This window comes from Barbus barbus (genome assembly GCF_936440315.1).
Source record: "Barbus barbus genome assembly, chromosome: 45".
Lineage (NCBI taxonomy): Eukaryota > Metazoa > Chordata > Actinopteri > Cypriniformes > Cyprinidae > Barbus > Barbus barbus.
The window spans coordinates 18,206,188-18,220,815 of NC_136723.1; the positions used below are offsets into that span (position 1 = coordinate 18,206,188).

The 14,628-nt window shown below is 37.8% G+C and overlaps 2 protein-coding genes across 2 annotated transcripts; both read right to left on the bottom strand.

Moving 5' to 3' along the window:
* Positions 1-367: 367 nt before the first annotated feature.
* On the bottom strand, positions 368-1,348 carry LOC306863792 (olfactory receptor 1468-like; the record flags this gene model as incomplete). The annotated part of the gene is made up of 1 exon (XM_079407344.1): positions 368-1,348. The coding sequence occupies one exon, from the start codon at positions 1,346-1,348 to the stop codon at positions 368-370; it is 981 nt and encodes a 326-aa protein (XP_079263470.1).
* Positions 1,349-5,469: 4,121 nt separating this feature from the next.
* Positions 5,470-6,468, bottom strand: LOC306863940 (olfactory receptor-like protein DTMT; the record flags this gene model as incomplete). The annotated part of the gene is made up of 1 exon (XM_079407550.1): positions 5,470-6,468. One exon carries the CDS (start codon positions 6,466-6,468, stop codon positions 5,470-5,472), a length of 999 nt encoding a protein of 332 aa, XP_079263676.1.
* Between the last annotated feature and the right edge of the window lie 8,160 nt (positions 6,469-14,628).

Below are 14,628 nucleotides of genomic sequence, written 5' to 3' on the forward strand. Positions count from 1 at the left end.
ACATGGAAAGCCTTGTTGCACTTCAAACAAATATTTCAGTTATTTTAAAGAAAACAAAATGAATTTATTTATTACTTTAGTTCATTACTGCCCATTCATTACAATACAATACAACACAACATTACAATGCAAATTCTAAATTCTGTGACCTTATAAATATTTTGACTAATTTATCTTTATCACATATGAGAAGGCTGTAAGATTATTTTCTACAACATCTGCACACACAGGTCAGTCAATTCTGTTAAATTAAATATTTGTTGAATGCAGATATGAATTGGATATTCATACTCAACACACAAGTACAGATTGCTTAATATAGTTCAACAAAATCAATCTTATTTTTTTAATAACCCTTTGCATTTAATCATTTTCTCTGTAGTAGCCTAGTGTTCACCTTGTTGCATTTGTACAGTTTTTTTATGGATTGCATGACCTCCTCTGTCTTTAGAGTGTATATGATGGGATTCAGCATAGGTGGTATTGTCTGTGTCAGGGAATTGTTAACTATCCGGGCATTTGGATGGATAAATGTTGCTAAAGCTGCAATATTAATACCTAAAATTGGCACATAAAAAATTGCCACCAACATTAAATGTGAGGTGCAGGTTTTCATGGCTGTGATCCTGTCAACTCCATGAGCAATCTTAAGCAAAACTAAAGCAATGCAGAAATATGATATGATTATCAATATCAGTGGCATACATACGAGGAGACCAAAACAAATATTTGCCATGATAATATTTATGGTATTATCATTACAAGCTAGTCTATAAATAGGGCCATGATCACAAAAATAACTATTGACTTTGTTAGATCTACAAATAGAGAGTCTTGTGATCAAACTCACCATTGAAGCAATAAAAGTGACAGAAAAAATCCACATCACCCCTATGATCAGAAACATGGCTGGTTTGGTTACAATGGCATGATACCGTAGAGGAAAACAAATAGCAACCAGTCTGTCATAAGCCAAAGTGAGCAGTGTCAAAGACTGCAGATTCATGAAATGAAAAACAAAAAACATATTTGCCAAACATGCTTCATATGAAATGTCCTGGTGCTCGAATAAAAACATGTCTATGAGTTTTGGAATCAAAGCCGAGCTTCCACACAAATCAGAAAGCGCCAGATGAAAAACAGCAATGTATTTGGCTGTGTGGAGTCTGCGGGCCAAATAAATGATACACATGATAAATGAATTCCCTAAAACAGTCACAACATACACTAAAGACAAGAATACATAGTAGTATTTTGCATGTGGGACATTAAAAAAACCATTGATGAAAAAAGTTGCAGGACGAGCAAATGTCACATTTGCAGATGAGTTTGATTGCATGGTGCTCATGATGCCTGTTATGGCACCTGTCACTAAGAACTGTAGAATTAAGTAGAAATACACATAACAACAGAAAATATTCATATTACAATTTTTCATTTCCAGTCACAGTGCATTAATGTTTGGATGTTCATTAATATAGTCATATTGCACTAATAATAAGACTAATTTGCAGTAAAATCAGTAGCAAAAAAACAGAGGAAAGAGATATATATATATTTATACTCAACCTTCTCTCAAGCTGCCACCATCTCATTAATTTACCAGCAATCAGACAAATTTATAGTAGATCATTCTCCTGCGCTTTGGACTTTAGTCCATAGATCATCCCATCTCCCTACAGACTTGAGGAAAAATGGGCAGGAGGAAATTTAGCATGTGACATCATGAATTTATTGCTAAACAGGAGTACTGTACAATCTTATGAGAGCAGTAGAGACTAATCCAAAGTTTTGGTATGAAACTCTAGATGGCACAGTCAGATAGGCCAACTCAATCTGACATAACAGCATGGCTCAGCTGATTGGTTATTTTTGTATCAGCAGCCAATGAGCTTGCTGCTCAACATTCAAATGCTTGACTAGTGATGCTGTAGCAGTTGATATTGTCATTTACATTACCATGCCAATCCCTTCAAGAGTTGCTATGACAGAAATAATATTTACACTAAAGAAGTATGAAGAGAAATTATTATACCCCAAAATAATTTACTTCCCAATTGTATTCAGAGGCTGTTCAATATAAGAGAAAGTCAATATAATTTAAGAGGATTGTATATGTTCAAAAAAGTAAGGGCAAGAACTAATGCAAAAAGCAGGTGCTTATCTGTTAAAGGGGTAAATCTATGGAATAAATGTGATAAGGAACTAAAAGTATGTAATTCACTTTGCCAATTTAAGAAAATGTATAAAAATAAGGTGATAAGCAATTATATGATTCAGTATTAATAAATTGTGGTTGTATTGTTAAAAAAATGAAGTAATAGCTGGAGTGTGTATTTTTATGTTTGTTTTGAATTATGTTTGTACATTTTGGGAAATGTTTTTGTAATATTATTTATTTTGTGTTATTTAACTTCGTGAATAGTGTCGCCCATTCAGTTAATTATTATGATTGATTGATTGATGTACATATTCAAATGTACGCAGATGACACTGTGATTAATGTATATGACAAAACAAAAGAAAAGGTGGCACAAAAATGATCTATCACAATGACAAAAATTCTAAAAATTCTAGATTGGTTTACTCAGTGCTGCTTATCATTAAATGTTCGTAAAAGTGCATGTATGTATTTTAAAATTAAAAAGAAGGTCCAACCAGATATATTAGTTAATGGTGAAAAATTACAAATTGTACCAGATTTTAAGTATCTTGGAGTTATTTTAGATTCTCATCTAACATTTGAAAAGCATGTTTGAAAAATAGTGTGCAGTGACACCTCAACTTAGAAATTTTACATTTCTACGGCGTCAACTTTCAATAGAAGCTTCAAGAGTCTTTTTGAATTCTTTGATTTTTTCTAATTTCTCTTATTGTATTACTTCATGGTTGCAAGCAGGAAAATCTACTCTTAGACCTTAATATACTTTGTATATAAAGCCTGTGGACCCAGCTCATCCTCCTCCTCCTGTGAGAGCACTTCAACTGCTGCCACAACGCCAGGGCCCAAATCCTCCTCCATCTGGTGTAGATGAACCAAAAACAACTGATAGCTACTCTCAGTGATGTGTGTCGGGTCCCCGCTATGATAGCAGCATCTTTCACAATTGTTTACAGAACAAGCGGGAACCCAGTGTGCCTGTAGCTTTCTCTATCTCTGTTCTATCACGTGATAGAAAGTCTAAGGCCTTCTCAAGCCGTACGGCTGACCCATCTAATCTGCGGCCTATTATGGATCAAACTAAGATTGCTGAGACACAAAATAATGCCATCAAGTTAGCATTTTTAAACATTCGCTCACTAAAAATAAATAATTTCTGATCAATGACTTAATAACCACAAACAACCTGGATTTTATGTTTCTAACCGAAACATGGCTAGAAGACAGCTGCAGTGCAACAGTCCTAAATGAAACAGCCCCTCCTAACTTTCATTTTATAAGTGTCTGCAAGACTATTAGGAGAGGTGGAGGTGTAGCTGCTCTTTTTAAACATGTCTATCAATGCAAGCAAGTGTCATTTGGTCAGTACTTGTCTTTTGAATATCTAGGTATTGTACTGAAAGGTGCTCCGTGTATTCTGTTTATGATTATTTACAGACCTCCAAAATACTTGCCAGCCTTTGTTGAAGAGTTCACAATTCAGCTTTTAATGTGGTGTCTTCTTTTCTAAAATCTTTGTAAAAATTATTTTATTGTTATTTGTTTATCTATTAATATTAATTAATATTTTTTTTTTTTTTTTTTTTTTTTTTTAAGTCTGCCAAGGGGTGGGTTCTAAATTTGTACAGCTGCTTTTTGTTTTATACTACTGTTCCACAGAATAAAATTCAATATACAGTTGTTAACAAACAAAAAAAAAGTTAAGAATGCTATTGATGATATTGCTCCTGTGAAAGTCTGCAAGAAGAATGGCAGACAAAAATCAATATTTATTGTTGAGTCCTCAGTCTGTTTCTCTCTCTCTGCTACGTTCTGTCTCTCTGTGGCTTTTATGGTCTCTCCACGCCAATCACTGAAATGAGAAGCAGGTGAATGTCATCTTGCACTTGACTCCAGCCTCTCTCTCCTGCTGCAGACTCCGCTAACCACGCCCCCCTTACCACAATTATTTTTAATTCCTTGTTTTTCTTGCTGTGATTATTATTTTTAATGACTATTTCACTTCCTTTTATGTAAAGCACTTTGAATTACCACTGTGTATGAAATGTGCTATATAAATAAACTTGCCTTGCCTTGCCTTGTATAAACGTGCTCTAAAAGTATTTGACGAGAAACCTTACAGGTGTCATCATTGTTTGATTATTATTATTAAGTACATTTTTTTTTTACTTTTGACAATTTTATTGGGTTTTACAATTGTTGTTTAATGTACAAAATTGTTAAAAATCTTGCACCTTCACCCTTGAAGGAATTTGTTTTCTCTTGTACTGAAACTAGACAAACTAGAGCTTTGTCTAGAGGTGATTGTGCAGTGAATTTTAGACTTACTGATTTTGGTCATTCAGCTTTCTCTGTAAGGGATGTTAATAACTGGAATAATTTACCAATTAATATAAGACAGTGTTCTACCTTAGCACAATTTAAGCTAAATTTGAAAATATGGTTAAAGACGAGTCAGGTGTGTGACCTGTATTTCTGTATTTTGAATGAAACTTTGGTGAGTTGTAAAATTTTTATAATTGTTTGTAGGATGATGCTTTGTCGTATTTATAGGGGATATTTTGTAGAAATTTGGATTGTAGTTTCTATGTGGGGGGTTATATTTTTTATCTGTTACATTTTGGGGGGATTTTACTGTACATGGTATTATACTGATGTTTTTGTCACATAATTTGTTTTGTATTTTCCTGCCCAGGGACAGCAGATGAAATTTAGCTCTGTAGCTAATTCTGGGGCAGTTTTTTGACTGTCTATTGTACCTGTCAAATAATGAATTAAATAGATAAAATAAAATAAAACGAGAGAGCAGTGTGATGTAAATGTTCTTTGTTCTTTTACAAAAGCAAGTAGGAAAAGTTGAATGTTTTTTATGTAAAATATGTTTATTGTGTAGATTAAACATAAATTTGTTGTCTGACATATTGAGCACTTGTGTACTAGTGTTGTTTAATTTTTTGTCACTTTGACTGCATTAATTTTATTGAATCAACACTTTAAATTTTAAATTTAGATCATCATACAATACATCACAATGTGTCAAATAGCACAGAATAGTGGGGATAAGTCACTGCATAGTCATAATTAAAGAAACAGTAAACATTAGACAAACAAAATCCATAGAGGATCAACCTGGTAAAAGAAATTGTTTAATTTTAAGTCAGAGATCTTCTTTTACAAGATTTGCAGATCAAGTAAAAATATCATTTAAATGTTTGTTAAATGTTCATAACAGAAACAGTTTCATTCAAGCAAATGATGAAGGTCAGCAAACAGTAATATTGATAAGAACCAAATCTTTTTAAATCATTTTAAATTCTCCCACTGCATTTTACATTTATTTCTATAGTAGCACACACCCTACTGCGTTTGTACAGTTCTTTTATGGATTGCATGACCTCCTCTGTCTTTAGAGTGTATATGATGGGATTCAGCATAGGTGGTATTGTCTGCGTCAATGAATTGTTAATTAACCGGATGTCTGGATGGATAGGTGTTGTGGCAGCAGCAATGTTATTACTTAACACTGGGAGATACAAAACTGCTACCAACATGAGATGTGAGGTGCAGGTTTTTATGGCTTTGATCCGGTCAGCACCATGAGCAATCTTAAGCAGAGCCAGAGAAATGCAGAAGTATGTGATGATGATCAGTATAAGTGGTGTGCACATGAGGAGACCAAAGCTAATTTTTCCCATTAATACATTTAAAGAATTTCCATTACAAGCTAGTCTATAGATCAGTCCTTGATCACAAAAGTAACTATTAATCACAACAGATCTACAAAAAGAGAGCGTATTCACGAAACCTACAAGTACAGAAAAATATGTTACAGAAAAAATCCACATCAGCCCTATGATCAGAAACATAGCTGGTTTGGTTACAATGGCATGATAATGTAGAGGAAAACAAATAGCAACCAGTCTGTCATAAGCCAAAACAAGTAGTGTCAAAGACTGCAGATTCATGAAATTATATACCAAAAACATATTTGCCAAACATGCTTCATATGAAACAACATGGTGGTCAAATAAAAATGTGTCAATGACTTTTGGAATCAAAGCTGAGCTTCCACACAGATCAGAAAGTGCCAGATGAAAAACAGCAATGTATTTGGCTGTGTGGAGTCTGCGGGCCAAATAAATGATACACATGATAAATGAATTCCCTAAAACAGTCACAACATACACTAAAGACAAGAATACATAGTAGTATTTTGCATATGACATATTAAAAAAACCATTGATGAAAAATGCTGCAGGACGAACAAAGGTCACATTTGCAGAGGAGTCTGCCTGCATGGAGCTCATGATACCTGTTGTCTGGCTTTTGCTTCACCTGTGATGAGGAACTGTTATAAAAATACAGAATATTAAAACAATAATTTCATTTCTAGCCACAGTGCATTAATTAACAAAAATGTTTAGATGTTCTAGAGAGAAACAGAGGAAACTCCTGATTTATAATCTACCTTGTTCAGAGCTGCGACAATATCATTGTTCTACCAGCCATCGACATGTTTATATTAGATCATTCTTGAGCTTGGGACTTTCGCTGATGGATCAGCTCTTCTCCCTGTAGACTTGATGAAGCAGGGGCAGGATTAAATATGTTAAAAGTAAGCAAACACTTACCTTAAAGCTAGAGAAAATGACTTATGAGCATGAGGCCTACTCTATTTAATAATATCAATCATACCAGTTAAGTTTTCAAAGTTTTTGATAGTGTAACAATATTATGGTAACATCAATAGTCATTTTCAGTACAATCATTAAATGTGAGGTATAACGCTGTGTTTACTACTTTTTCACTACATTTCCATGGAAAACGAGCTTCACACTCACATGGTGGTTTGTGGAATTGACAGCAACCTAGAACATCAGAAACCTGACAGATTCTCTGGCTGGGTTTGCAAAAATTAAATTGATGCTATATCCAAGTTTGCATCTTTCCAATTGTTATCGTGTGTATAATATGATGATAGTATTGGGCTTGTAGTGGAGAAAACAGAGGCTTTGCAAGATTGTCGCTGCAGTGTAAGCATACCATAGTGGCACCTTGATGCTAGACACTTCGGTCTTTAGAGCTTCAACTCTGGGTTATTGTTGTTCTAAACCCTGTTTTTTTTTAACGCTTTTGAGGTGTGTAATGCATGAAACACTACGGTGTGAAATGATTCTGTGTTAGAATTTTACTCCTAGATGCTTGACAACAGACACCCAAAAGCGTACCTTGTATTCACGTGTTTTAGACAGTCACAGAAACACTTGATGTTGAAATAGTAGTTTCAGAATTTGAGGAGAAAGTTCTGATTGACATGTTTAGTCCAAAAAGAACATTTATGAAAAACTTGGTTGTACAGTCGGCATATATGCACAATTGTAGATAGTAGAACACAGTATCTACAAACATTAACATAAGACATGAAACTGAGGAAACAGAGGTTTTAAATACACTGGGAGTGCTAATCAATAGAACAAACCGGTGTGTAACTCAGTTGGGAGTCATGGAGACAAACTAGTGGCAGGAAAAAAGGGAACAAAAGAAGCTAGTGCATATTAAACACAGGAACTAACCCAAAACAGAAGAAAAAAATGATATTAGTCCCCCTTCACAGAAAGCTGTACAGTAGTGCTAAGTAAGCACTGGGGATGTAACAATATCAGAATCTCACAATACAATAATATCTCGATATGAAATCCATGATGCAATATTTATTGTGATATATAAAAAAGGACAAATGAAGACTTGGAAAAAAGTTTTTACATTTTGTACAATTTAAAGTTAAATTATTCTATCTAATGCACTTTGAGAGTTCAAAATTAAGAGCTCCAACCCCTGTTCTTAACTAAGAAAACTCAGAAAAGAAAGTCAGAAAAAAGTCAGTGAATTGACTTGTACCTGAACTTTAAAGGGTACTCAACCCTCTTTTTATTGTGGTCTAAATTACATTCACACTGGTGTTTTAGGAAGTCAAACAAATGAGAATATAATAATAATAACAACAAGTTTATATTATTGTTATTCCTATGACAGTAATAGCCATATACTGTAAAAAAATAAAAATAAAAAAATAATAATAATAATAATAAATAAATTGCACTGTAAAATAAATTCAAATCAATATTTCTGCAGTAGTAAAATTATAATATTTCTTTCCTAAATTCTGCACTTGAAAGAGATATTTTGAATTTGGAGTGCAGTAACGTTACCCATTTAAACCGCTAGCTGTCAGCAATTCATACTGCACTTTTAAGCTTTTATTTTGATGGAAACGGCAGTATAGCTTTTATTTTGAAGGAAAACTCCAGCTTCAGCTTCGTACATTGCAAGTCACCATTGGATTATTAGTGGAGTACGAGTGCACGTCTCTGAAATATCAATATACTGATCCCCTATTTCACCTGTCTCTGTTGACTCCTCCTAGCCCTTTGTCTCTAAAACCTCTGCTGATTCCACCCAGTCCTGAATCCCCTGAGTCTCCTCTGGTTCTGCCCAGCCCTGAATCTTCAGCCTAACCTCCACCATGGCTCCTCCTCCATCAGCTCCGTCCCCGTCAGTTGGCCCCCTGGTGTTGTCAGCATTACCTCAAACATGGCCAAAAGCACGTGATCTATGTCGTCCGAAGCTTCATCCGCCTGAAAATCACGTGATTGCGTCAGTATCTGGTTCGAACAAAGCGAACATCAGTGCTGTTTCCTTTACATTATATTACATTATAATGAGTTAGCATTGCTTTCTTTTTATCCTAATTTATATGTTAAGGTCAAATGAACTTTGCCCATGAAATAACAGTCTAAGGAGTTAACATTGACTACGTTTACGTGCGCACGAATAATGCAATTATTTCCAATCATCAGAGTAAGGACTTAATCGCAATACTGTGATTAAGGTGTATACATGCCTGTATATTTCAATTAAAATCGGCGTATATATTAATATCAGAATCATAATCAGAATGAGCTTTATTGGCCAAGTATGTTTACACATACAAGGAATTTGTTGTAGTGACGGAAGCTCCACAGTGCAACAGAAAGACAGTAACAGGACAGGACACAGGTAATAAAAACAAAATAACAAGAAATAGCCAATAACCAATGTACAAAGCAGCAAAAAAACAAAAACAAAAAAAAAACACAATATATAATATATGATATAGACAACTATGTATGTACAGGTCAAGTATGTGCAAATTAGAAATTATAAAAATAAAATAAGTGAGTGTGGTGAATGGATAATATATTAGTTGTGTGTTTCACGTTTATTATTGAGTGTTCATGAGATGTATTGACTGAGGGAAGAAACTGTTCCTGTGTCGTTCTGGTGCACAGAGCTCTGTAGCGTCGACCAGACGGTAACAGTTCAAAGAGGTTGTGTGCTGGATGTGAGGGGTCTAGAGCGATTTTGCCAGCCCTTTTGCTCACTCTGGATAAGTACAGTTCTTGGAGAGTGGGGAGGGTTGTATCAATCATTCGCTCAGCAGTCCGGACTACCCTCCGTAGTCTTCTGAGGTCAGATTTGGTAGCTGAGCTGAACCAGACAGTTATTGAGGTGCAGAGGATGGATTCGATGATGGCGGAGTAGAACTGTTTCAGTAAGTCCTGTGGCAGGTTGAACTTCCTCAGCTGGCGAAGAAAGTACAGCCTCTGCTGGGCCTTCCTGACAATAGAGTCAGTGTGAATGTCCCACTTCAGGTCCTGAGAGATGGTGGTGCCCAGGAACCTGAATGACTCCACTGCAGTCACATTGCTGTTCATGATGGTGAGAGGGGGGAGTGCAGGGGGGTTTCTCCTGAAGTCCACAATCATCTCCACAGTTTTGAGCGTGTTAAGCTCCAGGTTGTTGAGACTGCACCATACAGCCAGCTCCTTAACCTCCTGTCTGTAAGCAGACTCGTCACCATCCTGAATGAGGCCGATCAGTGTGGTGTCGTCTGTAAACTTCAGGAGCTTAACAGAGTGGTCTTTAGATGTGCAGTTGTTGATGTAGAAGGAGAAGAGCAGTGGGGAGAGAACGCAGCCCTGAGGAGCTCCAGTGCTGATGGTTCGAGTGCTGTATGTGAATTTACCAAGCTTTACTAGCTGCTGTCTGTCTGTCAGGAAGCTGTTGATCCACTGGCAGACGGAGGTGGGGACGGAGAGCTGAGTTAGTTTATTTTGAAGGGTTTCCGTGATAATGGTGTTAAAAGTGGAGCTGAAGTCCACAAACAGGATCCTCACATAAGTCCCTGGTCTGTCCAGATGCTGCAGGATGAAGTGCAGTCCCATGTTGACTGCATCATCCACAGACCTGTTTGCTCTGTAGGCAAACTGCAGGGGGTCCAGTAAGGGTCCAGTGATTTCCTTCAGATAAGCCAAAACCAGTCTTTCAAATGATTTCATGGCTACAGACGTTAGGGCCACAGGTCTGTAGTCATTAAGTCCAGTAATTTTGGGTTTCTTTGGGACGGGGATGATGGTGGAGCGTTTGAAGCATGAGGGGACTTTGCACAGCTCCAGTGATCTATTGAAGATCTGTGTGAAGATAGGGGCCAGCTGAATAGCACAGATTTTTAGGCAGGCTGGTGACACACCGTCTGGACCAGGTGCTTTCCTTCTTTTGTTCTTCCTGAAGACCTGGCACACATCATCTTCACTGATTTGAATTGTAGGTGTGGGGGAGAGAGGGGTTGCTGGAGGTGTGAAAGGTTGTGTGAAGAGGTGATCTGGACGGGTGTGGGGTGATTGTTCAAAACGACAAAAGAACTCGTTTAAGTCGTCTGCCAGGTGTTGATTCTCCAGAGTGCTGGGGGATGGTGTCTTGTAGCTGGTGATGTCCTTCATTCCTGTCCACACTGAAGCAGGATCACTGGAAGAGAATTTGTACCTGAGCTTGTCAGAATAATTCCTCTTTGCCACTCTGATCTCCTTTTCCAGTGTCTATTTGGCCTGTTTGTACAAGACTTTATCCCCCTTTCTGTGAGCATCTTCTTTGGCCTGACGGAGCTGTCTGAGTTTGGCAGTGAACCATGGTTTGTCAATATTGTAGAATAGATGAGTCCTGGTAGGAATGCACATATCCTCAAAGAAACTTTTTGTTTTTTTTCGGCACGGAGTGATCACACTATTCAAATGAACCGGGCTTTGGGGGTCAAACGCATTCAGGCCACTGGCAGATCTAGGGGTGGGGCCAGAGGGGCACTGGGTTAGGGTAGGTGTCGGGAGGGCTTTATTTTCCCAATAGGGTGGCATCCATTTAATAATTTGAATTAAAATTATTCAAATTATTAAATGGATGCCACCCTATTGGGACAATAAAGCCCTCCCGACACCTACCCTAACCCTACCCGATACTTTATTTTCAACTTTTTGGTTATTTCTTTAATTTTTATTGAGTGTTTCAATTGAAGTGTTTCAAAAACCTTTGGATAAAGGGAAAAAGTAAAGGATTTTTCATACTAGCATGACTATTTTACACGAGATTTAATATTTTTTTAGTTTCTTATACAGAATTTTATATTTCTTTCTCTTGTTGTAGTCACCTTGCGGCGTTTGTACAGTTATTTTATGGATTGCATGACCTCTTCTGTCTTTAGATTGTATATGATGGGATTCAGCATAGGTGGTATTAGCTGAGTCAAAGAATTGTTAATTATCCGGGCGTTTGGATGGATCGGTGTTGTGGCAGCTGCAATATTATTGCTTAAAAGTGGAAGATAAAAAACTGCCACCAACAAGAGATGTGGGGTGCAGGTTTTTAGAGCTTTGATCCGATCAACACCAAGAGCAATTTTAAGCAGAGCCAGAGAAATACAGAAATATGAGATGATGATCAGTACTGGAGGCAAGCAAATCAGGAAACCAAAGCAAATTTTTTCCATCAGTAAATTTAGGGAATTATCATTACAAGCTAATCTACAGACAGCACCATAATCACAAAAATAACTATTAACCACATTAGAACTACAAATAGAGAGTCTATTCAGCAAACCTACATGTACAGAAAAATATATCGCAGATGCAATCCACATCAGCCCTATGATTGTTGTGGCCCGCCGCGGTTGTTGCTGGTCTGGATCGCAGTCAGTGCAGTCAGAAAGGCTCAAACAGCAGAGTTTCAGGTGTCAAAGGAAGACTTTATTACAAAGTAACAAAGCCGAGAGAGAAGCCGCCACATCCACTGTCTCTCTGGTCTTTGTTTGTTCAGATGCTCCATTTTATACACTCTGACAATGTATTGACAATGTATTGACCTTGGTTTTTTCTATTTTTACTTGCCATATCTTTTTTGGCTCGCCACCGTTATTTTGCCACCTCCTCCATCTTTTACCTAATGGTGGAATGTTGCGGAAACTCCCTTTTTATATATAGGGCCTCCCCTTGTCTGGAGACCATTTTATCCTCTTTGATGTCTGGTGGCCTTCCCTGCACCTGGCATCATGTAAACTCACAATGAACTACCATGTGAACTCACAATGACCCACAGTCTATGCTACTTTAACATATTATTCAATACTTTGATATTACATTCTCTTTTCAGTAATATTAATAAGATAATAACATTTCTGTATTTTACTACTGAATTACACAATATGATCAGAAACATGGCTGATTTGGTTACAATGGCATGTTACTGTAGAGGAAAACAAATAGCAACCAGTCTGTCATAAGCCAAGACAAGTATTGTTAAGGACTGCAGATTCATGAAATGATATACAAAAACCATACTTACAAAGCACAATTCATATGAAATGTCATAGTGCCCGAACAAAAATGTGCCAATTATATTTGGAATCAAAATCGAGCTTCCACACAGATCAGAAAGGGCCAGATTAAAGACTGCAATGTATTTGGCTGTGTGAAGTCTGTGGGCCAAATATATGATACACATGATAAATGAATTTCCTAAAACAGTTACAACATAAACTAAAGACAAGAACGTATAGTAATATTTCACATTTGCAGAGGAGTTTGACTGCATGGAGCTCATGATACCTGTTGTCTGGCTTTTTATCTCACCTATTAAAAAAAAAGGCCCATATATTACCCTCAAAGCTCACAATCAGGGGGTGCAGTTGAGATGAGGGAAAATAAATTAAAACCAACTGCATCTTTAGTGGGACATTTTAAAAATAAAAGCCATGTTCGACATGATTAAATCATTTGGGTGCTAAAATAGGTCAAATAAAACAAAATCAATGATGAAATAAATTCATAAATAAAACCAGTGATTTGAAGCATGCCTTTATCATTCGTCATTCGACTGTTCCTTCAAAATTCAGCAATATTCATAAGAGCTTTATTATGAATATTGATATTTTGAAAAGCAACACTAATATATGATGTTACATCAAAAAGGTTTGGGAGGAGCACAATCAGATAATCAGTCTGGCCCAGGTGGAGCTCGTCAGCTAATCACCTTAACAAGCACAACACAGCCAACTCACCTCTGTTCTATGACAGTTTTCTAGCATTACTCGTCTGCTACTAGGTCCGAAGTAGTATCGTCTCCTTCCGACCATGAGCTAGCCGCTCCAACTCGAGCCACCAGCTCGAAGACGCCATCTTCTCAAGCCATTGGCTCTAAGGCACTTGGCTCACAAGCCACCGAAAAAAAAAACGCCTCCTTCTCGGCCAAGTGACGCCGCCGCGCCTCGGCGCACGGACACCGGCCTGCAAGATCAACAGCTCACACACAGAGCCATCGAATACTTCATTTACCTCCACCATCAAGACAACCAGCACCATTCTCAGCTTCATCTTACGCCTCCGCTTCACCGTCCATTCCTCCCATAGCAAAATGGACCATAGCAGGTTTGAGACAAGTTCTGACTAATTCAGACATCCAGTTTCCCTGACGGAGGAGTAAAGCCGAGCTCTACAGTCTTTACGTCTCGTTGGAACTCACTAACACTCTTTCAAAGACAAATAGAGCCCGTAAGAATAAAACCTCTCATGTTACTGGCACTTCATCTTCATCCAGCTCCAGCTCCAGCTCCAGCTCCCCACGATCGAAGAGAAACAGCAAGCCAACAGCAAGCCGGGGCCGCACCCCAGACTCCGCCCTTCCAGATCCTGTTCCGCCTCACTCCTCGGCTCAACCAGATGCAGCTCCTTCAGGCACCACGCTGCACGCTGCATCGCATGCTAACATACCCCATCACCCCTTTTCTTCCTTTCCTGCTTTTACTGCTTTTTCTGGCCGCAGACGCTAGCGTGAGAATGCCTCCACTAGCCGCTCAAGCCCAGCCACCCCACCACTTCTCTTCTACAACCTCTGTCCCCTTTTTCTCTCCAGACGCCGGCTCAGGACAATACCAGCCAGCGATGCAAACTAACTGGCCTCCTTCCTCTTTTCCTTTGACTTCTTCTTACTCCCTACCTCAAGCTCCAGGGGCTAGTCAGTCACAGCCCCCATTTCCCTCCCTTCCAGCTCTGCTCTCCATTCTAAAACTCAGTTCACTTTACTATCTTCTATATCGCTTCCCTCCC